Source organism: Mycetomoellerius zeteki, unplaced genomic scaffold (genome assembly GCF_001594055.1).
Source record: "Mycetomoellerius zeteki isolate Tzet28-1 unplaced genomic scaffold, Tzet1.0 scaffold327, whole genome shotgun sequence".
Classification (NCBI taxonomy): Eukaryota; Metazoa; Arthropoda; class Insecta; order Hymenoptera; family Formicidae; genus Mycetomoellerius; species Mycetomoellerius zeteki.
In genome coordinates, this window is record NW_017257313.1 from 1201880 (window position 1) to 1225355 (window position 23476).

At 30.6% G+C, this 23476-nt stretch overlaps 5 protein-coding genes across 12 annotated transcripts in view; 3 read left to right on the top strand and 2 right to left on the bottom strand.

The window, feature by feature from the left end:
* Gar1 (Gar1 ribonucleoprotein) overlaps positions 1 to 1257 on the top strand; it is a 2363-nt gene extending 1106 nt beyond the window's left edge. For both annotated transcript variants that reach the window (XM_018452016.1, XM_018452017.1), the window contains exon 4: positions 937 to 1257. In XM_018452016.1, coding sequence (XP_018307518.1) covers positions 937 to 1212 — 276 coding nt within the window. In that variant the 3' untranslated portion in view covers positions 1213 to 1257. The remainder of the gene's footprint in view (positions 1 to 936) is intronic.
* Positions 1 to 6622, bottom strand: part of Larp7 (La related protein 7) — a 7209-nt gene extending 587 nt beyond the window's left edge. Inside the window, exons 1-7 of one of the 5 annotated variants that reach the window (XM_018452015.1) lie at positions 6493 to 6621; positions 6129 to 6428; positions 5673 to 6019; positions 5319 to 5556; positions 3931 to 5231; positions 3703 to 3847; positions 2774 to 3625 (exon numbers count right to left, since the gene is read on the bottom strand). In XM_018452015.1, coding sequence (XP_018307517.1) covers positions 3474 to 3625; positions 3703 to 3847; positions 3931 to 5231; positions 5319 to 5556; positions 5673 to 6019; positions 6129 to 6366 — 2421 coding nt within the window. In that variant the 5' untranslated portion in view covers positions 6367 to 6428; positions 6493 to 6621 and the 3' untranslated portion in view covers positions 2774 to 3473. Of the gene's footprint in view, positions 1 to 2773; positions 3626 to 3702; positions 3848 to 3930; positions 5557 to 5672; positions 6020 to 6128; positions 6429 to 6492 lie in introns of those variants that run through there. The other 4 variants (XM_018452010.1, XM_018452014.1, XM_018452012.1 and 1 more) reach the window with 4 other exon arrangements.
* A 926-nt stretch (positions 6623 to 7548) lies between these two features.
* On the top strand, positions 7549 to 9341 carry RpL24 (ribosomal protein L24). The gene is made up of 5 exons (XM_018451916.1): positions 7549 to 7647; positions 7775 to 7850; positions 8026 to 8111; positions 8191 to 8352; positions 9165 to 9341. The coding sequence occupies exons 1-5, from the start codon at positions 7643 to 7645 to the stop codon at positions 9298 to 9300; spliced, it is 465 nt and encodes a 154-aa protein (XP_018307418.1). The 5' UTR covers positions 7549 to 7642; the 3' UTR covers positions 9301 to 9341.
* Positions 9342 to 9825: 484 nt separating this feature from the next.
* On the bottom strand, positions 9826 to 12758 carry Had1 (beta Hydroxy acid dehydrogenase 1). The gene is made up of 6 exons (XM_018452008.1): positions 12564 to 12758; positions 11453 to 11640; positions 11040 to 11248; positions 10486 to 10643; positions 10243 to 10385; positions 9826 to 10155 (listed from the first exon to the last, which is right to left on the bottom strand). Exons 1-6 carry the CDS (start codon positions 12599 to 12601, stop codon positions 9935 to 9937), a joined length of 957 nt encoding a protein of 318 aa, XP_018307510.1. The 5' UTR covers positions 12602 to 12758; the 3' UTR covers positions 9826 to 9934.
* Positions 12759 to 14547: 1789 nt separating this feature from the next.
* Rel (nuclear factor NF-kappa-B family member relish) lies at positions 14548 to 23429 on the top strand. Of its 3 annotated transcripts, none has more exons than XM_018452006.1 (18): positions 14548 to 14771; positions 17090 to 17233; positions 17380 to 17534; positions 17644 to 17807; positions 17888 to 18026; positions 18163 to 18304; positions 18754 to 18858; positions 18965 to 19076; positions 20772 to 20899; positions 21013 to 21222; positions 21306 to 21373; positions 21480 to 21722; positions 21805 to 21928; positions 22119 to 22363; positions 22439 to 22594; positions 22662 to 22772; positions 22844 to 23080; positions 23192 to 23429. In XM_018452006.1, the coding sequence occupies exons 1-18, from the start codon at positions 14681 to 14683 to the stop codon at positions 23300 to 23302; spliced, it is 2685 nt and encodes an 894-aa protein (XP_018307508.1). In that variant the 5' UTR covers positions 14548 to 14680; the 3' UTR covers positions 23303 to 23429. The 3 variants fall into 3 exon arrangements, with proteins under 3 accessions (XP_018307508.1, XP_018307507.1, XP_018307509.1); XM_018452005.1 differs by lacking the exon at positions 14548 to 14771 and adding an exon at positions 14886 to 15067; XM_018452007.1 differs by lacking the exon at positions 14548 to 14771 and adding an exon at positions 14886 to 15067 and having other exon boundaries at positions 21013 to 21183.
* Positions 23430 to 23476: the final 47 nt, after the last annotated feature.

The following is a 23476-nucleotide window of genomic DNA, read 5'->3' on the forward strand; positions in this document are numbered from 1 at the left end:
TTATATATAAAATGACTACTAAGTATTCTAAAAGATTTTAAGGGATGATTCCTCACACAAAGTCAAGACGAAAATTTCATATAATTATTTCTCTGAAATGGCTTAGTTTCAAAAATACAGGGTGTCAAAGTTAAAGGAAAAATTTTATTTTTTCCAAAAATTTCAAAAACTACTTGGGTTATTTTGTTGAATCTTTATATATGTATAAAGTTTCATCAAAATAACTTGAATAATTTTCAAAATTTTTGGAATAAAATATTTTTCCTTTAATTCTGATACTCTAGCTTTATAAGCTGTTTCAGATATATTGTATCATATGAAGTTTTCATCTTGAATTATATGTGAGAAATTATCTCTTAAAATCTTTTAAAGTATTTAGTAAACATCCTGCATATTTTATAGCGAATTCAGTCTTGTATTATACTAGATTAGTGCATACTAAAAGCTGTTATACATGAAATGAAAAAATTAGCCAAATTAAATGTAAAGATGTGCAAATATTTTAAATGATTGACTACTTAATAATGATATTGTCATTATTTAACACAATGAAAATATATTATTTCATTGTCAAAATTGATTGAATTATGTATTTAGATAGTTCATATAAAGCAGTCTTTAATGTATAATTAATCCAGTACAGTTTGAGACCAATTTCATCATTATTGAAATGTGAGGTGCATTCCATTATTCACTGTGAGTATCGAAAATCTATAGTATACATAATATGAATGATAGATTTTTAATATTCACAATGAATACTAAATGCAGTCATGAGTGTTTGAAACAAAAATTCTTTTATTTACACTTATGAAATCTAAACATATGTGGGATAAAAGTCGGGATCAAACCAACAATTACAAGTCATCAAGTCACACATCATCTCAGAAATACTTGTATATAAATTCTACATATGTCATTGTCTATTGATTATAGTTATATATCGACCCAGCAAAGCTGTTGCCTCTTCAGAGGTTTTTGCCAAAACCTCCTGGAGAGAAAAAAGGCAGAGGCGGTGGCAGAGTCATGAAAAGAGGTGGTGGAGGCAGAGGAGGAGGTAGAGGTGGTGGCAGAGCATCTTTCGGAAGAGGAGGAGGCGGTGGCTTCGGAAACAGAGGCAGCAGTGGAGGATTTAGAGGTCGCGGAGGAGGCGGTGGATTTAATCGTTCCAATTCAAGTGGAGGTCGAGGAGGAGGGAGAGGAAGATGGTAGACTTAAAATTAATATTTTAATGTTAGAAAATAATATCTTGTGTACTATAATGATAAATATTGTAAATGATAAAAAGGATTAAATATTTTATACAATTTACTCAGTTAATCTTGTCAAATTTTCTTTAATGATTTCAATATACTAATGGCGATACCATTATTTACATGTACATACACATATATATGGATTTATACGAGAACAATTTGAAAACTTCGTGACCTAACAATGAAAGCATACACTTTTAGATTTTAAATTACTTTTATTTTTTAATATGGTGTCTCAGCTTTAATGCAATGCTTTTATGCATTAGAACATATAAGGTTTGCTCGCGTTGCTTAAAATTTTCAAAAATGTTTACACTTAAAACGAGATTTAAGATCTGCTTATTTCTACTAGACACACACTGTACACATACTGATAGTTTTAGTATGCACTAAACTCTTTCTCGCTTTCACCAAATATCAAAGATATCTATCTCATTTTAAGTTCCAAAAATATATACTATTTCAGTCATAGAAAACACTATATATTCGACATAAAGCTTATATATTGATTTTATATATCAAACTTAGAGCCGGGTTGCACCTATCAACCGAGTTTGCCAACATCATCCCTACTCCTTTTGTTTCATAACATTTAGACTGCGTAGAGACATAGAACGATCGAATTCAGGGATGATATTAGCTGTAAATCATATAGGGCATTGCAGGGCTATAGGATTTGAAACATATTGCCCCGCATTCACTGTTTACAGAGTTTTTTTATTATTATTATTAATATTATTTGGATGTTAGAAAATCAAAAGTAACTATCAAACATATAAAGAACGCCAATAATCAGTCAAAGTTAGATGTTATAAATACAATACATATTCCTAATTTTTAAATTTAATTATCTCAGATGTGACTGTGCGCCGAAACGTTCGGACACAATCGATCTGAGATGTTAATAATATAAATATAAAAATGATAAGGCGCCGAAACATTCGGACATTCCTATACATAAAATAATCCTCCTTAAATTAATTTGATAAAGAACTTATTGCGAAAAATATTATCTCAGCCAGGATTCGAATCTAGGATCTCTCGACTTTCTGGGGCGAGTGTCTTAGCACATAAAATAATCCTCCTTAAATTAATTTGATAAAGAACTTATTGCGAAAAATATTATCTCAGCCAGGATTCGAATCTAGGATCTCTCGACTTTCTGGGGCGAGTGTCTTAGCCAACTCGACTTATATTCATAACATCTAACTTTTATCGATTATTGGCGTTCTTTATATTTATGAATACCGTTTACACGGTTGTACTTATCCTTAACTATCAAAAGTGACACTTCCAAATCAGCTCCAGGCCTATTATATATTTATCTTATATAATCTTATATAATATTATATAATCTTATATAATATTATATAATCTTATATAATATATAAAATTATGATATTCAAATGTTGAAAAGAGAGAAAGTGAAGAAGCTTAGTATAAAGAGTGTAAGTAACGCGGACAAACCTATAGATTCACAAATAAAATTATGATATTAAAATATTGAAAAGAGAGAAAGTGAAGAAGCTTAGTATAAAGAGTGTAAGTAACGCGGACAAACCTATAGATTCACAAGCATAAAGTGTATGTGAACAAATCAACGCTTGTTTTATCATGCCACAAAGTGATCCGTGTGTCAGCACCCTTATGAATTAGACCGCGAAGTTTTCAAATTGTTCTTGTATTGTAGCAAGCGTCTATCGAACATATTGTTAACTGGCTAAAGCGAAATAATGCCTTCCAACAAGCAACATAGTGCGACACAGTGATAATGTCATCTTTGTTTGACATTGGTAAACAACAAGGATGTAATGATCCACCGTGTCATTTGTGTCACTTGTTGGAAGGCACACAATATGTTCTCATTGATGGTACACTGGAAAAGTTACACCGGCTGATATGAGTGGATGTGTCTGATTAGAATGTGCGCGCTTGGGACGTATGTATGTACATATACTTAACCCGGCGTGAATGAGGTGGATAATTGTTACACCGACTATGAGGTGGATATCATATATACACATATATTTATTTAAAGATTTTGCTTATGATAGTACTATATAATGATTCGTTATTATATTATATTACTTTCTGCTGGATGTCCTAAACACAATAACAAAAATATTTGTTTTAAAAATGTCTGGGTATGAGATATTCGACCTCACTCACGCCGGATTAAGCTTAACTTAATTATAAAAAGTTGAATAATACCATAAGTCAATCTTGATCAAACTTTATACATTTTCCAAGTTCTTTCTCTGCTCGTTTGAGCAATTTATCACGTCCCCTTTGCTTGACTCTTTTCTTTTTACTCAACTTTTCCATCCTATCTTCCACTATCTTGTCCCAATACAATTTCTCTTCATCGCCTGGAAAATGAGCACATAAAGTTGGTAACAAATATATTGTTCGTAATATGTAAGATAGCTTCTAAATATATTTTTACCTTCTAAAATAGTTAAATGTCCTCCTTCGTAACTCTGCTGTGCAAATGTTTGTGCAGCTTCTGCTGTATCGCATCTTACATAGACTTCACAAGAATCAGCTATTACATCTACATATTTTATAGAATTGTTGTCTTTTAACTTCATCTGAAATTAAAAATAAGGATTCTTATTAAAATTGAGGATGCAATATTTAACTTTAAATTTTTTTTCTAATGATATGAATGTACTTTGAAACTCTGCGTATCTGTACAAGGCTCATCCATTTCGATTTTTACTATAATTCCTGGCGCATAATTAACGCGTCCACAAGACTTTTCTTCAAGTTTTCCATTATCGTTTTCATGTTTTGATTTATCATGCAATGTATTAGTCTGTCCAGTTTTATCATGGTATCCATTTTTTATAATTCCGTCTCGTTCGACCTCAGCTTTTCTCAAATGTACTTTTAGTTGTTTCATTTTATATCGTTGCAAATCTAAATATCTATTTCTAAGACGCTTCCAATCTGATTTTGCCATTATTTGCAATCCTATTTTACTATAAATATCATTGTCATGAATTTTACTTCTCTTTTTCCTATTCTTTTTCTTCTTCCTTTCATCACTAGTTTCCTCGATATCGCTATTTCTTGCGCCGAAATCGCTAGTGGAATGTTTTTCAGTTTGTAATAAAGCACTTCCTTTGTTGTTGTCATTGTTTTCATGTGGATATTCCAATTCTGTTGTTTCATTTTTATTTGAATTTATAGCTGATTTTTGACATTCCTTTTTTACTGCTTCTCCATTGTTATCTTCCGTAGTGATTGTATCATTTATTGTAAGTCTTCTCTTCTTTTTTTCTGTGATTTTATTGCGATTTTTATTCGGAATCTCTTGATTTTCTATACTGTTTCCAGTGACTTTGCTGTCTCTTTCATCTTTAATATATGATTTTTCTAGAGCAAGTTTCCTCTTTTTTAGATTTTGTCGACCATTATTACCTGCTATATCTGTTTCATTATCATAGGCATTAGTCTTATCTTCAGATTCTTCTTTTAGCACCTTTTCTTTTTCATTTTGTTGATCTATTGTACTTTGATCTATAGTTTTTCTCCTTTTTTTTACTTTAACATCACTTTCATCTGAAACAAGCGATTTTTCCAGGGCGTATTTTTCTTTCTTTGAACTTTGTCTATCATTATTATATGGTACATCATTATCACAAGTATTATCCTTATCTTTAGATTCTTCTTTTAGCACCTTTTCTTTTTCATTCTGTTGGTATGCTATGTTTTGATCTGTGGTTTTTTTCTTTTTCTTGACTTTAATGTCTTTTTCTTGACTTTCATCTGCAACAAACTTTTCTGAAGAATATTTTCTTTTTTTAAATTTTTGTTTGCTATTGTTATCTGCTGCATCTGTTTCATTATCAAGAGTATCACTCTTATCTTCAGATTCATATTTTGGTACTTTCTTTCCTTCATCTTGATCTATTATATTTTGATCAGCAACTTCCTTTTTCTTTTTCTTAACTTTAACATCGCTTTCATCTGTAACAGATTTTTCTAAAGAATATTTTCTTTTTTTAGAACTTTGTTTACTAGTATTATCCCCTATATCCATTTCACACATGTTACCTTTAGTCTCGGTTTCTTCTTCTTCTGTCATCAGTCTCTTCAAACGGAGTCCTTTACGGCCAATATTTCCCACTTCATTGGATGCCTTTTCGTTTTCATTATCTTTCAATCTTGTTTTAGTTTTTGAATTTATTACTTCAACTACTGCATCTTTATTAGGTTCATCAAATGTCGTTATACTTAATAACTCATTGGGAGATATATATGATGGCAAGACACATCTCTTTTTCCGAAATGTCTGTAAAATAAAATTTTAAGCTATAACATGTTACCAAGTGTGATGGAAGTTATAACTATTATCTTCCACATCTGTAATTATATTTGGCAATCGTTGACAGGTACTATTTTTCTTACCTTAATACATTCTTGAGCACTACTAGGCTTATCAAATTCTACAAATGCAAACCCTTTTATCTTCTTATTGTTCCTATAACGTGGAATCGAGACATATTCTACTGATCCGTATTTAGAAAAAATAGATATCAACCAGTCGTGATCCGAATCTGGAGGTAAATTTTGTACATAAATTGTACACTGATCAATATCTTCCTTCTTTTGAATCGGTGTTAATCGACAGACCTTTGTACCATCCTCTGATACCTTCAATATAGTCGATCCCTGCAGAGCCTTAGCTATTCTGTTTGTGTCTGTGGTCAACTCCCGCAGCTTATTAAATCTTGTGAATACTTCAAGGTCCACATCTAAAAGACCAGCATAATTACGATCAGAATTTTGATTTAATGTGATTAAAAAAGGTACATTAAATCAAAGGATTATCTTAGATCAAAGTAACGAAGAAAAAATACTTACAAGGACTTTCTTTCAAAAGTCCTGACAAATAACGATCCTTGTTCAAGTTAGCGTCACTAAAATAAAACTCCATTTGCTTAAGTATCGAGGCATGCAACGCTTTCTTTCTCAGCCTTGGTTTACCACGCGAAACGCCCGGCTTGTTGTTGCGTTTAACTGTGTCGACTATTGGCTCCTGTACCTGAGGAACCGGTATACTTTCCGAAGCTAATTCCATATCTGATTCCTCCATCACCATTGTATAATTCTCAAAAGAACATACACCTTTCTAGCAAAATACAGTGTTCACGTACTGCAACTCTGCAAGAGGATTTAGAAGTTGGTGTTCGAGTTAATATATACTTTCTATTTTATTCATACTCACCAGTTGTTTATAATGTAAGTTAGATCACGAAACCTCGTTAAGAAATACATACAATCTTCTTCTGGTCGGTGGATTGCCAATTTCACTTACAGAAATCGAAGTACATACCACCGGTACCACGCTTCCAACGCATATAATCACGTTCACGTTTATTCAGTTCTAAAATAGTTCTAAAATCTTGATGAATAGACGCAGCGTCAGTAAAGCCCAGTGTCCACGATGCTAGAAATCCGTCCGAGATCTCGGATGAAGAAAGAATTGACCAATCGCATTGATCATGTGACTAAATTGTTTAAATGTGGTTGGTTAATTCTTTCTCTCTCCGAGATCTCGGACCAATTTCTAACATCGTGGACACAAGGCTTAAAGTCCAGTGTCCACGATGCTAGAAATCCGTCAGAGATCTCGGATGAAGAAAGAATTGACCAATCGGATTGACCATGTGACTAAATTGTTTAAATGTGATTGATTAATTCTTTCTCTCTCCGAGATCTCGGACCAATTTCTAGCATCGTGGACACAAGGCTGTAATCCTAAAATCTTAAAATTCAGCCAATAGGGCTACCAGTCTTAATTGGTCCTAACGGAAATCTGTATTCCATTGGCTGAATTTTAGGATTTTAGGGTTAAAACCGAAGCATAAACCAGGCATCACGGTTACGGCCATTAAGCCCAGTGTCCACGATGCTAGAAATCCGTCCGAGATCTCGGATGAAGAAAGAATTGACCAATCGCATTGATCATGTGACTAAATTGTTTAAATGTGATTGGTTAATTCTTTCTCTCTCCGAGATCTCGGACCAATTTCTAGCATCGTGGACACAAGGCTTTATAAATCAGGTTTCACTCTCCTACTGCTGTGTAGCGCATCCATGGGAATGTTTCCACCTTATTATATATTTACACCATGAGGTTTATTCGCCTTGCTTGAAATTGCTTGAAATCTCCATAAAATTTGTGCACTTAAAACGAGATGAATATATATTTGGATGTTAAAAAGAGAGAAAGCATCGATGGTGAGTGCAAAAAGTGCAAGCAACACGAACAAACCTAATGGCGTTTTGTCTGTTCGTGCATCAGCGCATGTCCTAGGAATTGTAAGGGAAGATCGGCCATTTTTGTTGAACGCGTTTCTTTGCATCTTTCCAAAATGAAGTAAGTTATGCTTTTTCGCGAGATACACATCCAATATTCTCGGTGCGATCTCATTATATCCAGGAGGGGAACGTCGTGCAACGTGTCAGCATAATGTTCGTAATTAATTCACGTATGATATTTCCAGGATCGGCCTGTGCGCGTACAGCGGGTACAAGATTTATCCGGGCCATGGCAAGACCATGGTCAAAGTTGACGGAAAGGTGAGTACCGTTGAGATGACAATGTAATATCGACAAAATAATGATGATATAAGTAGGATAATCGAACATCATGACTCCGTGATGTTTCTCCAATATCGCACCGCGTTCTGTATTTACTCAATCATCTGTTTTATTGCACGTGTTGGCGTAACCAATTTTAGTCTCATTTCCTCAGACTTTTACCTTCCTCAACTCGAAATGCGAGTCTGCACACTTGATGAGGCGAAATCCTAGGAAAGTAACATGGACCGTTTTATACAGGTAAAGATATATGTCAAACTGATATATGATATTTCTCAAGCATTGACTGTTATTAATGGAATCGTGATCTGTCTTTCAGACGTAAACACAAAAAGGGTCAGGAAGAGGAGCAAACCAAGAAGAGGACGAGACGGGCACAGAAGTTCCAGCGTGCAATCGTGGGTGCTTCCCTCACAGATATCTTGGCTAAACGTAACATGAAGCCAGAAATTCGCAAAGCCCAACGAGAACAGGCAATCAAGTATGTATTCTTTCGATTATATCTCTATTCATTTGTTGAAATTCATTAGAAATTGTTTTAAGACAATTTAGAAATGACAATAGGTCTGTTTACGTTGTTTATATTTTTTATTCAGCAGCTTCGCTTTCTTTAATGTTCAAATATATATTGAAGTCTGTTCCTGTTGCTTGTTCTTTTTGCATTCAGCATCTTTGCTTTCTTTCTTTTCAATATCTAAATATATGTTTTATCTCATTTTGAGTGCAACATTTTTGGAAATTTCAAGCAATGTGAACGACCTATTATTAAATAATAAATATATAAGATGTCCTTTCACATAACACCCATTAATAGTAGATTCCTGAGACCGTTTTGAAACAAAAATCCTAGTACTAAAAAGTCGAGACTACAAGTTTTTAAATGATAAAGGTTTAAAGTTAGCTAATTGAACTGTCTGAAATTTGTGTGCTCGGGCATGACATATTATACATATATATAGTAGTATAGTAGTAAAGGTATTCAGAAAAAGAGAAGGAAATAGAATTAATGTTTGAAAACATCAAAAATCTGCTTGATGAGTGTCATGCAAGGTCTGGGACACCATGTATTTTGCATGCAAATGGATTACATACAATAGACATCTGTTCCTCTGACGAGGTCTCTTTTGCTTCGTCAGATTTCAGAATGTCTTAGAATAAAACTGGATTACTTCACCCGGAACTGTATCTTTAATTACATTGTCTGGCTTTTGCGGATTCATACAAATGATATAATATTATTATCTAATATGTCATAATGATGTTTAATTGATTCATTTGTTTCCTTTTTCTCAGGGCTGCAAAAGAACAAAAGAGAGCTGCAAAAGCAACAAAAAAGGCAGTTGCTCCTCCGAAAGCAAAACAAGTAGCAAAACAGAAAGTTGCTAAAGTGACGCAAAAGTCCGCACCTCGCGTTGGAGGAAAACGTTAAAGTCTGTAGCTATATAAATAAAATAAAATATTTCATTTTGACTTATGTTTTTAAATTATATAATTAAAGGAATAATTTTAAGATAGGTAAATTTCAAATAATACATTTATCTCAATTATTAATATATATACAACTCGCGTTTAATTTTCACAACCAAAAAAAATAATATATCTCATACATTTAATCTGATAAGAATAAGACTACCGTTTATAAAACAGATACATCTATATGTAATGTACTTATGTACAGCGAGCTTGCTTTTTTCTGTCTGTAACGATAACGGTAACGAATTAGGTGAATTAAAATATATAAAAATATTAATATAAAAAATTATCGAAGAGATTTAAATATAAGTTTAATATAAGAATAAAAGCTTGATATATAGAGACTAATTTAGAATTTTAAGTTTTAATATTGATTTTTACAATTAATATTGATTATTAAGTAATATAATTTTTTAATCTAATATTAACATTACGAAAAAGTAACGAATCGCGCGTTACTTTCCTATGTAATTATAACGCATTATTTTTATGAAATAACGTTCCCAACCCTGCCTGTATGTAATTATAGACACGTCTGTTTTATGAACGGTTTCAATGTTATGACTTGGATATATACAATACATAATTTTTTATTGTTTTGTCTGTTCCAACTCTTTCTTGAGTATAGACAACTTCGTCAAGGCGATGTCTCGCCATGCTCGTCGCTCCTGCAACTTGTCGAGCGGACACATCTCGTTCAATTCATTGCTGATCTTCTCCGCCATCTCACCGACGAATCTGGGGGTCGGTCCGAAAGTCATGCTCGTATCATAAATCGATTTGTTATATGTTTCGCAATATTTCTTCATTCCTATAAGATACATTGCAACGTAAATTGTGTTCCCATGGAAAAACTTCGTTTAATTGTTATGTAGATAATTCTTAATGACTGGCTCACCTTCGGCATTTAAATGTGCGGCCTCGAACATACCAATGAAAGCGTAACGCATTCCAAGACCTTCGCTCATCACTGCATCAACGTCTTTTACATTTAACACTCCATCAGCTACTAACCTCCAGGCTTCATTTAAGAGTGCATATCTATTGATATGATTCTTACATGTGAAGTGTCAAGAGATAGTCAAATGATAATGATAATTTAAATAATGATTTTGTGTAAGCAAAACATCCGATTACGTACTGTATTCTGTTGAGCGCAAAACCATCAATCTCCTTGTTTAAAACAACTGGTTTCTGACCGATTTCTGTCATGATAGCCTTTGTCTTCTTAGGAATATCAGAACGCGTCCATGGGGCTGGCACAATTTCGACGAGTGGCACGTAATAAGGAGGATTTACCTGTATTTACGACAGTATAATAATTACCAAATAATTAAATAAATACTCTTGCAAATAATCAACACTTTTTTGTTTAATCTTGTTAATTCTTCAGTTATTTAGAAGATTGTGCCATGTCAGTGAGATTGAGTTCAAGAAAAAGAAACAAGTACTTGTTATCTGCATCAGAAGATTATATCTCTAAACTTAGTAACTATAACTTCGTAACTATAAACTTAATATATAATCTTATAAATCTTGTAATTTTATAAACTTGTCTTTTTCAGATATAATGTAATATAAATATGAATTCTTATACATAAATGTTAATTTGCTAATTGGATTTGTATAACACAAAGATTTAGCGGAAAAAATCTATATTACATTTTATATTATAAATAGTTTGAGAATACATACAGGGTGGGAGACGATAATTTGTTCACGGTGTTTCAGCTTTTCGCTGAAAAGAGACGGGCGGAACGTAGACGTCGAAGATGACAGAATCACCTTGTCATCAACAATTTTATCAAGATCGTTGTAAACTTTTGTCTTCAACGAGAGATTTTCTGGCACGCATTCTTGGATCAGTTTTGCTCCCTTCACAGTCTCCGCCAAATCCAATGATCCTACAATGAATCCATTAAATTCCGTGACAAATGGAATTTAAAAAATCATTAGGAAAGCTATCCTATAACATCAGTGATGAAAACTCAATACTACTTTGAATCTTTCAATACGTAATTATTGCAGTCATTACATTTTATATAATAATTTCTTGATTAAAAGATAAAAATAATTGCTGTAGATTAAAATAGAAGAGATAGGCAAACCCTTTATCAAATTAAATTGCTGATCCGCTGTCAGTGTACCACGGAGAATGCCGCTAGTTTCGAGATGTTTCAATTGTTGATGGATATCCTCCAATGCATTCTTAATTTGATCCTGAACAATATCATAAATAGTCACCTGGTATCCTACGCTGGCGAAGAGCATCGCCCAGCTACGTCCGATTAATCCGCTATAATAAATATTACAAAGATGAAATAATCTTATGAAGAGATATGGAACTTACGATATTTAATTTTAAATCTGTAATCTCATATTACGATAAACATTTAATTTTAAGTTTACTCTCGCGTGTTATGATGTTGGTTTCATTCCGTTAGATATAACTGTAAGAAACGTTATTTACCACGTATTATCTTATCTTGGACGAGTGTAAGTTACAAAAAAATATAATTACGAATTTTCTTTCAGTGTCTTCGTAAAACATTATAATTTGATGGCTTAAAAAAATCGATGATCGATTAATAATAGTAATATAATAAAATATTGAAAACAGAATTTAATTCACTCTGTAAATTGTGAATATATTGTTGAGTGTTTTTTTTTTTTGCTTATTTCATATCGTGACTCACCATACATCGCGATTAACACAAATATAATAATTTTCCTTTCTAAACTAACAGTTTCCCCTGATGTAGAATTAACTGTGAAGGTCAGTTTTACAAATTAAAACTTTGCCTCTCTTTATATTATTTATTATGTTCTATAAATAAATTTATTTACATAAATGGTAATTTGTGTAATAACAGTTGCTTTAGTCTTTAAAATGACAACTTAAAACGCACTTTTAACAAATCTTTTAGCATAACAATTCGTAAATAATTTTAAAAAAGAATTAAAATTATGAGGGAAAGATTTTTCAAATAATATAACCAATCCAATACACTCATAAACTTATATATCAGAATAACGATATGCTCTATTAAAAAATAGTAATTGCTCATAATCAATTACTGTTCTTTGACATCGATTTATAAGGAGAAATCAATTAGCAATTATTGGAAAATCGCATTAAACGATGAATGTATATTGCACAATTATTACAACTTGCAGTTTTAAACAATTTAAATTACAATCTAAATTAGAGTTGATTACCTTCCAATAATCCCAATTTTTTCATTTTTAGTTGACATCGTTGTGTGTGGATCGATCAGATATCTGCAGGGAAAGCGTCTCTACTAGTCGTGTAACGAGTGGAATTTAACACTCAGATAGCTCGAAGGTGTCCACAGAGAGATATATATATTTGTAATCAGTCTCCCCACTATATGTATGCTAATCAAGTCTTGCAAGATATAACCGTGTACTGAAAGTGTTATCATAGATATTTGCCACATCGTTATCTTACAGACACATTACGATACACATTACGATTATAACAACTAAGAGTGAAGTAATTGGTCGATAATTTGATGTTTACTAAAATAAAATTAAATTATTTCTCATTCTGTGGAACTTCTCTCTAGGGTAAAAAAAGTATTCAAGTTCATTTAGTATACAATTATTTATGACTTACATATATGAGTTATAGTCAATTAGTTGATGGTCATAAATAATAAGTTTTTAAAAATTTATATATATATATTTTGATGGCTCTAGCTTTTTTATTAGGATCATTGTAAAATATTTATTAGGAGCATTGTAAAATTACATGTGAGATTATATTTCAAAATTTTCCGACGTTACATGATTAATAATAATTTTTCGTGATCTTTTATTTTATGCCAAGAAAAATTTGGAAAGTTTATTTTGAATTATTTCAATATTGCAATGGATTATCTAAAGTGGAATTTTCTGAAGTTTATGTTTTCAGCGCTCACACACACTTAAAATAAGAGAGAGATTGATAGCAATGCCAAACTTTTATTATACAAATTGATTAAATTAAAATTATATTTAATTGAATAAGTTTGAAAATTTGATCTAGAAATTCGATGGATTTACATAGTAAGAGTGGACGAGTATAATATACATTTTATTTTTTTTATAATCATTCTCAGATAAATATTGGATAATGACATGGGGAAAAATACAGCGTCTACGGAAAAATTCCTATAATATTCATTTGATTATATAATATATACATGTTAATTAACGCTAACATGTCATATTTTCAGTTTTCTTATTCTTTCATTTTTTTCTATAAATGACTACGTTATTTTTTTTTATTTATGACTGCATATCGCGTTTCTCTCTCTTCGCTTTAACAAACTTTTTACAATAATATATAATTTTAAAACTGCTATATAGTTTCATATATTATAAAGTTTCATCTATTCAATTTGAATTAGTTGTTCTAAGATATTGGACTTTGTTAATTGAAATTAATCTAAATAATTTCGTATTATATATTACAGCATAAAGAAAAAATTAAAAGCTTGTGAAAGAGAATCAAAATAATACAACTGACTATTCGAATTCATTTTTCACGCGAGTGTCTCAACTAATTGTCAACTAATCGTCTTCTATCTTCTCATAATTGTAGATGAATATCAATTCTAGTAATCTGGACTTGGCAATTTAAAGTATTAGAAACTTAGGGAAATGTCTCCATCTATGAGAATCAACAAAATATATTGTAAAAATTGGAATAAAAAATAAGAAACATAGAACGGGAAACAATATATTACTTACCGGGACAAGAAGAGAAGACAGGTAGTATAATTATATTTCTAATAATGTGGCGTCTTAAATGATATTTTATCCTAGCAAACGAGAATGGATTAAAATGAATTCAGATTTTCAAAGGTACGCATTCGCGAACATTGAAATGAATTCTTTTCAATCCCAATGCATTTTTATTTATTTAGAGGAATTGTATGAGAAGCACATTTTTATATTTTATTCTAAAGAAATAATATCAGCTTTTTTTAAATGCATCGTGAATACTGCTCAATTAAAAAATCTGAATAGGAAATTCAGTTTTTCATTCAATTGAATCCAATCCAGTTAAATCCAATTAAATCTAGGTAGTTGAATTCAATTGAATCCAATTGAATTCACACAATTGAATAAAAAAAAGTTTATTTTATTTAAAATATGCATTCGAATAGATAAGATTTCAATCCATTTTAATCCATTCTCTGGGGGGACTTTCCCTCAGAGTGTTTATAGCGCACGCTTTTCTCGGGGCATCGCGAGACACGAATACGTCCCTATAATTGCGGGAAATCCGTGTATACGCTGCGTTAACACGCGATTGGTCGGCACACATGATAGCTCCCGGGGAAGAACCGAAGACTCTTGTCAAGGTTATGCCGTTGACGCATTCAGGAATTAAAGGCAGTCGATTATACGCGTCTGGTGAGTAGCAAGTTGTCGTTATACCGCGGTGTTGTCGGACAATAGTCCGGCTTATAGAATCCTATCGGCTGTCAATCTACAAGCCTCGGTACTCAGTGGCATTCACGTGATAGACTGTGATTGTGATAGACGTCGCGCGATTCAACGCCACTCCTCGAGTCGCATCTTGCTAGTTTACGAAGTGAAGAGAACCGCCGGAGAAATGCCGGACGCGTACGAAAACATTAATATGGCGATGCGCAGCATATTGACGACTGATATCGGAGATAACGAGGATCCGTACTTCCAGTTCAACGGTAATACGAGCACGCACTCTGGCGCCGCGCGCTTTTTGTTCTGCGTCCGAACTGTCCGAAATGTGCTAGGATATGTGTTAACACGATTAACAATTTACATTAATAATTGTTATTGCGTCGTTATTATACGTATTATTGCGGCATCATTAATCACTCTGTCAGTCAGTTTCGCATCTTGACGCTTGGTCACGTGACATCTACGTTTTCGATTAGGGTGACCAGATGTCTGAATTTTCCCGAACATGTATCCCTTTTTTAAGATGTCCGTGAATATCCAGCCAGGTTTTCAACGTGTTCGGGGTGCAGTCTTTTTGGTACTCATTTTGAGAGAGAGTGAGGATACTGGAAGCTATTAAGTCTATCGCACATAAAGTACATAGTAAGCTAATTATTAGATCATTACTATGTATCTGTGATCAAATTATTAAGTATTATATAAAGCCATTTTTTTCTAATACTAAATACATGTTTTTATTGTTCTTAGGATTTTTAAATGTATACTCATTTCTTCTACTTTGGAATTCAAATATACTATATACTTATTTTGTATTACAATTTAAAATGTCCTCTTTTTTTGTCTTACTTTTGTACTATTTAATCAGGAATGTCCTAGTTTATTGAGGTTAGATCTGGTCACCCCATGTTCGATTGTACAGTACAGATCTCAAATTATTACAAACAGTTATTTACATTTGGCTCAAAAAAGAACTTTGATGTTATTATATAAAAAAACAATTATACTCCTTGTTTGTCTGCAGATGTTGGAAATTACATTGGCCATGTTCAACAGAATGTGTATTTTGCAATTGTTAGAAGTTTTCTTCACTCAGATAGGACTGTTCCTTTAGATTTAAAAGTATAATCTGTTAAGTCTAGTATAATTGATCATACGAAGAAAACTTTCAACATTGACAAAATAAACAGTCTATGGAATACAGTTTTTTATTATAAGTTTATGTACTTTAATATTTGAACATTTTAAATTATATCCCTTTATCAATATTTTATATTTATATTTTAAGGCACTTAGGTAGGTATTCACAGTCGGTTATTTCAATATTGTTTTAAGTAATGTGTTAAAAGATGATTTTAAGTAATGTTAATATCTCTCTGTGGCTGGTATTCATAATCAGTTCTTTTATATAAGACAGTCTTTTAAGAATAGTCTCAAGATGTTATAAGCCAATAATGGAGTTGTATTAACATCTTAAGACATTATTTAAGACTGTCTTAAAATAAGGACTATGAATACCAGCCTGTGATTAGTTTATGATATCTTAGAGTATGATTAAAAGATAGTTTTAAATCAATTATATTATGAATAATAAAAATATTATATTCAAGAGAAATTTGTTCAGATAAAATAAGTACTATTTGTATTTGAGTATTAAAAAGTACTATTTGTATTTGAGTATTAAAAAGAATAACATTAATAAAGAGGTGTTTGGAATTACAACTTTTCTTCATATCTAAGTGGTATTTACCTAGAGTGAGTGCAGAAAGTATACAGGAGAAATTTTTATTAAAAAAGCTTTATTTGTATGTGTAAAAAATAAATATTAATTAATAATTTTGTATGTACATACAATGAATATATCCCTAATGTAAACAAAAGAACTTCGCATGGTGCTGATTTTAGAAGCTAAATTTCTTGACTATATAAATATTTTTTGTGTTCAAATAGTATTATTTTTTATTTTTAAGATAATATATTTTAATTGTTATACATCTTTTTAGGTAAAATAATTTTAAGAAACGTATAGTCTATTTTATTCTTTGTTTATAAATTGTCAATTAACGTTTATTTTTTAAAAATAATTTTTTGAAGATATATCCCTTGTACGAGTACTTTTGCACTCACTGTACTTTTTGGATGTGGCTTATATTTGTGCCTTGTATTGTGTATAGTTATAAAATGAATTGTGGGAATCATTGTTACTAATTAATACAAACGTATCTATTTTGTGTACACAAATAAATTAATTAAATGATTTTATATATATGTATTTTTGCATCTTCCAGATTTAACATCAATGAGTAGTACAAGTGTTCTAAGTCCATTCAGTAGTTCTGGATCTCAAGGAAACATGAGCATGACATCACCTATGTCAACGTCCTCGTCGCCTATGCATATCACAGATGATTATATTAATCTGACAAATGCAGGTATGCATTTTGATTTTAAATTGTCTAAAATGTAACTTACTAATACCTGCTGAATTAGGAATATAATTTAATATTGAACTCTTTTCTGATGTTAGTGATACTTTTATTTGGAAAATGCATATCAAACTTTTTTTTCAACTTGCTAGTAACGATACTTGGTGAACCATATATCAGTGTCTTGGTACAGCCAATGGAGAAATTTAGATTTCGATACAAATCGGAAATGGTGGGAACACATGGAAGTCTGCTCGGTGTATATAATGGACGTAAACGAAATAAAAATAATGTACCTACAGTTAAGGTAATTTTGTGCTGAATTTTATATAAACAGACTTATCCAAAAATTAATATGAAATTGTTTAAAATAACCTCTTCATATCTAATGATGTTACTATTACTTGTACTTTTAGTTACATAATTATTTGGACAAAGCGATAATACGTTGCACGTTGGTTACTACTGACGAAGATCTGAGAATACCGCATGCTCATAGATTAGTGAGACGAGTAGATAGTGCGGATATAGGGGATCCACATTATATGGAAGTTTCGTCTCAAAATGATTTTACAGCTGAGTATGTTTATATCTTGTAGCATAATGTTAAACATAGTTATCCTGTTTCATTTTTTAGTCAGCATTATGCTCATGTTACAGATTTGTTGGTATGGGCATAATACATACGGCGAGAAGACATGTTAAGGATGAAATAGTACGAAAGTTGCGCGAAGAAGCTCTAGAGGAACGCAAACGTTCAAATATAGACGCTACTCTCAATCTTCGTGATGATGCGCAGGTAAATCTTAATGTCATTTATTAGTCTGAAAATCATTTTACACAATTGGATTAATATTTTTACCTTAACAGATAAATTAAATATGTTTTTAAATATATATATATATATATAGCAATTACAATATATATAATTACAGATTAAAGCTGACGCGGAGCAATATCAAAAAACTATAAATCTAAATAGTGTTTCCCTTTGTTTTCAAGGATTTATCAAAGATGAACATAATATTATGAGACCGATTACAGCACCGGTTTATAGCAACTCAGTCAATAATTTGAGTAAGTTTAAGTAATTTGTTACAATACAATTTATTTTTAAGAAAGATGTATCAAGAGAGATTCTCTCAATTTTTATTTTTATATTATGTATATATATATAATATATATAATATATATATATGTACACAGTTTCTCAAAATTCGTAAATAAAAATTCGCAAATTTTAGAACACGCTATATTATATATACTATATATCGCTCATTTGTACCTCAACGACATAAATTGTCATTTTTTAGTTGCTTGCAAAAAAAAAATCAAAAACGAGGGAGAACATACTTTTATTCCTCTATAATCAGTTATTACATTAAAATTATATTTTTAAATTAATATGATAAAATTTTAATGATTTATAATATTCTAACTTCTTTCCTGAAAACTTTTTTATGTCGTTATTGTATATAAATGAACATTGTGAATAATGATTAAAGAAATCATTAATATTTTAATAGAAAGTGCATTAACTGGAGAACTTAAGATATGCAGAATTGACAAATACACTAGCAGCTGTGAAGGTGGCGAAGAGGTATTCATACTTGTCGAGAAAGTTTCAAAAAGTAAGTGCCGATTTTTAGCATTTCAGCTAAATATACTTGCCTATAAACAACAATATTGATGTAAAACATTGATGTAAAACATTGATGTAAAAAACGTATATTATAGAAAACATAAAAATAAAGTTCTTTGAACTTGATGATGATGACACTGAAATCTGGATGGATTATGGTCGTTTTTCGGAATTAGATGTCCATCATCAATATGCCATGGTATTTCGGTATGTACTAGAGTAAAAGACCATATTACTGGCATATTATATATAAGCATTTAGTCATATTTGATTTAGTATATTTATATTATACAATTAATGATAATTTAAGTATTAAAAATATTTTTTTTTAATTATTTCAATTATGAACTTTACAAATAAAATAAAAGAGTTTAAATAAAATTAACTATTTTTTTTTATTTAATAAAATAAAGACCAAACTTAGTTGCACCTAATACTGGCAGCCTTAAAATTTCGTTGTTCGTAGAATTTGTTGTAATGTTATAAAAAAAATCTTATTTGTAGAAAATAAACATTAATTAACAATACAATTTATACAATGAATACATTCTATTCTAACATAAACAAACGAGCATGTATTCCTGATTTTAAAAGCCAAATTTCTCGACAAATACTTTTTGAGCATCCAAACATACAATTTTTAATTTTCGTTTATTTTTTAGATGATATATTTTCTATAATTAATACACATCTTTTTGATATATATAATTTTAAGAAACATACAATTTATTTTATTCTTTATGAATAAATTGTTAATTACCCAACAAGAAATAATCGTCAATTAAACGTCGAATTGACATCAAATTGGTGTTGAAATCATCACCAGTCAATATCGATTCGACATTAATTCGATGATTCATTTCTCGCTGGATAATATTTACTTTTTAAAAATTATGTTTTTTTAAAAAATATTTTCTCTGTGCATACGAATACTTTTTGCACTTACTGTATATTAAAATAATATAATTCATATTAATAAATGGAACATAAAATTAATCATTCGGAAACTACGTTTTTCATAAAATATATTTTTTAAGTAATAACAGTAGTAAGTAATAATGTAGATAGCCTACTTTTTATATATTTTTTTAATGATTTTAATTTTGAGAATAACATCCGAGAATAATATAATGTTTTGAGAATAATATTTGAGAATAATATCCGATGTATTAGAATAATATCTAACATATTTAGTATTGGAATAATAGTGTTACAATAATAATACCTTCGAAAATATTCGATGATTTGAGTAATCTTGAGTCTTGGGTACCCAAGGACACACACAACACACGTCGATATTGACACATTGAGGTTGTATTATCTGTCTTTACGAGGCGCCAATATTATACTCACTTCGTGATTGATGACTATAATACTATTGACAATATTAGGAAAAATACAAAAAAGTGAATATATTACTGGCATTAATGAATACATTATACAAATTAATAAATTTATTCAATATTTAATTGTTTTTCTTTTTATTTCAACATTATTTAATCAGAAAAATGAGTTTTCGTTTGACTTATTGATCAAATTTTCCTACAATCGTTCATCTTTGCAACTACTTATTATCCACTTCACTAATAAAAATGGACATAATTCAGTAGAAAAATGTGTTTCTCGAACTTTAAGTTTTATTTGTAATTAAAGGATTGGTTTTCATTTTCAGTTAACTGTTGTAATAATAATTAGATATATTACAAATTCTATTAAAAATTAATAAAACAATGAGAATAAAACAACGTAAGATATACTTTTTTCACCTCAAAATGCATTTTAATTTTGATTGACAGTAATGTATACATTGTCAGTAATATGATCTTTTACCCTACATGTGATTAGCGCATATAAATTTTTTTTCTTTCACAACGCGTACGATTAACTGTGCTGTATTTTCAGAACTCCAGCGTACAGGGATCGAAATATCACTTCTCCAAAGGAAGTTTTCATACAACTAGAACGTCCTTCAGATTCATATTGTTCAGAACCAATCAAGTTCACATATAAACCAACTGACCGTATGATAGGTAATAGCAATGTTAAATATTTTTATAATCTGTTATATTCCTCAGCTTTCTTTTTTTCATTTGTCTTTCTTCTATTTTTTTAAATATAACTTCTTGCAATTTTATAATTACAGGTAGGAAGAGAACGCGAATTTCTCATTCAAATAGTGCGGAATTGGTGCAAGCATTAGCATTTAATAATGATATACTAATGAATACATCATTAACAAGCACGCCTTTAAGCAACGACAGTACCGAAATATCTAAAGAAATAAAAAAGATGTTAGATGATAGATGTTCTTCTAGTGAGTTTCGTGATTTTGTCGAACATATAAATTTAGATAGTAAGTTTTTATGTAAATAAAAACATTCAAAAGTTACATGTATGGAAAAACATATTATGTTTAATACAAATTATATCTTCTAGTGTATGAGACATTGTTAAATCAAGGCGGCGAAGATAAGTTAACTTATGATGGTGCGCCGAGTAAAAAAGCGAGTATTAACTTCAATATATGCTATTTACAAAACACATTATCGAAATTTCTATCGTTATATCAATGTTGTATGTTAATCAAGTCTGAATTTTATATTTCTACAGGATGACAAATTATTCGCGAAAGATGTTATTATTGATACGATAAAGGACATGAAAATGAAGCCGCGTGAAGCAAAAGATATTATTAAAATATCGTTCAAAGACAGGACAACTTATGGAGATACGCCATTGCACTGTGCGCTCCGATATGGACAAAAGAACAATGTAAAACGTATCTTAATGCTCATGAGCACTCTAAATACAGATGCTGAAGAATTGGTGAACATTCGAAATAGTTCTGGAAAGGTAAGCTTTTTAAAAAAAATGCTAGTATATATATATTTTATTTAATTACAAAAAATTTTAATGTATCGTAATTATATTCTAGACTCCGTTACATTATGCTGCTTCGCAAGATCAACCAGAAATTATACAAGCATTGCTCATGCTTGGCGCAGATCCAAATATAACAGATCATTATGGACAAATGCCATTACATAGAGCTGTAAAATGTACGCATTAATTTAAGAGTAATGAACACTTTTAAAAAAATGATGAATTGACCTTTAGCACAATATTTTGATTCAGAAATAGAGATAAAATGTAATTCGCAGTTGCGAATAATACATCCTGAATAATAATAATAATAATCATATAATAATTTTATCCTACATATGAATTTATATAGAATTATAATTTTAGTTCTTGAAGCAGAAGGAAGCATTAATATTTTATTAGCTGAAAAAGACGTCAACATTGAAGCAAATACAGATTATGGATGGTCACCTTTGCAATTAGCTGCCCAAGCTGGCTCATATCATGCAGTATATTCTCTCATTAAAGCTGGCGCAGACGTGAATAATACTGACATGACCTATGGAAGAACTGCCTTACATATAGCAGTCGAAGGAGGCCACAAAGACATTGTCGAATTTCTGTTAAAAAATGTAGGATTGAATATTTGTTTGAAAATGCTTTTATATAAAAAATCGTGTTACTAATATTTTTAATTCTTCAAGCAGACCAAAATAGACGTAAACAAGAAGAACTTTAGCGGAAATACAGCACTGCACACCGCAATAGTTACACCAGGGACAAAAGCCAAAGAGATATGTGCTCTTCTAGTGAAATATGGTGCTGATCCGCACATAAGAAATTATAATCGTGAATTAAATAACGTACGTACAGCTTATCAATAATATCTTACAACATTGTTTTTGTTAAATTTAATTGTCTTGATGATAGGTTGACGGAGAACAGATACAAGATATAAAAGTCGAAGTGCATTCAGAAGATGAAAATATGGAAGAATGTAATGGGCAATCATCTTTTGACTTAGCATCAAATAAACCAGACGTATGGAAAACATTTCATGTTGCCTTATTGGTATTGTTATAGAGTATTTGTCATTAAAAAAATTGTTGCAGATCTTACAACTCGTCTCCGGTCAAAATGATATGTTAATAAACAACACGATAAAAGAAGAAAATATAAACGACACACAAAAAGTTTGGATGGATATAGATCAGGAAAAGCAATTAGCAAGCATTTTAGACGAAACAAAAGGATGGAAAAAATTGGCACATTATTTCGACTACAAGTACTTAATGAATATCTTTAAACAGACATCCAGTTCGTCGTTACTCCTTTTAAATTATATCGCTGTAAGATTCTCATTTTCTCGTCAAATATTTTACGCGTTACTTTGCAATTTTTCGAATATACATTCTCATTAAGATAAACGATTGAATTATGTAATTTTTATTTCTTTATAGATACAAACTAATACATCTCTCAGTGAATTAACAAATATATTGCAAAATATAGGTGAAGAAGATGCTGCAACATACATGAGTCAAATTTTATCTATGAAACACGAAACGTGAAATTGTATTAATTTTGTATAGTATGTTATTGCCGTTGTAAAATACATTGTACTATTACTATAAGAATTGTATTTCAGTGAAACTGCTACATCTTTTAATAAAAAGGTGTTTAAATAATTTTTAAGAGAGAGAGAGTTTTGTAATAATTATACTTACAAATTTATTACATATTTA

Excerpts from the sequence above, each read along its gene's own strand:
- Rel (XM_018452005.1), top strand. The coding sequence starts at position 14,974 with ATGCCGGACGCGTACGAAAACATTAATATGGCGATGCGCAGCATATTG. Across the intron at positions 17,808-17,887 it reads CAAAATGATTTTACAGCTGA|ATTTGTTGGTATGGGCATAA; the intron begins GTATGTTTATAT and ends CTCATGTTACAG. Across the intron at positions 22,773-22,843 it reads TAGCATCAAATAAACCAGAC|ATCTTACAACTCGTCTCCGG; the intron begins GTATGGAAAACA and ends AAATTGTTGCAG.
- RpL24 (XM_018451916.1), top strand. Across the intron at positions 8,112-8,190 it reads ACATGGACCGTTTTATACAG|ACGTAAACACAAAAAGGGTC; the intron begins GTAAAGATATAT and ends TCTGTCTTTCAG. Across the intron at positions 8,353-9,164 it reads CAACGAGAACAGGCAATCAA|GGCTGCAAAAGAACAAAAGA; the intron begins GTATGTATTCTT and ends CCTTTTTCTCAG.
- Had1 (XM_018452008.1), bottom strand. The coding sequence starts at position 12,601 with ATGTCAACTAAAAATGAAAAAATTGGGATTATTGGAAG. Across the intron at positions 10,644-11,039 it reads AAATTATCGTCTCCCACCCT|GTAAATCCTCCTTATTACGT; the intron begins GTATGTATTCTC and ends TCGTAAATACAG. Across the intron at positions 10,386-10,485 it reads TTTGCGCTCAACAGAATACA|ATATGCACTCTTAAATGAAG; the intron begins GTACGTAATCGG and ends TCATATCAATAG.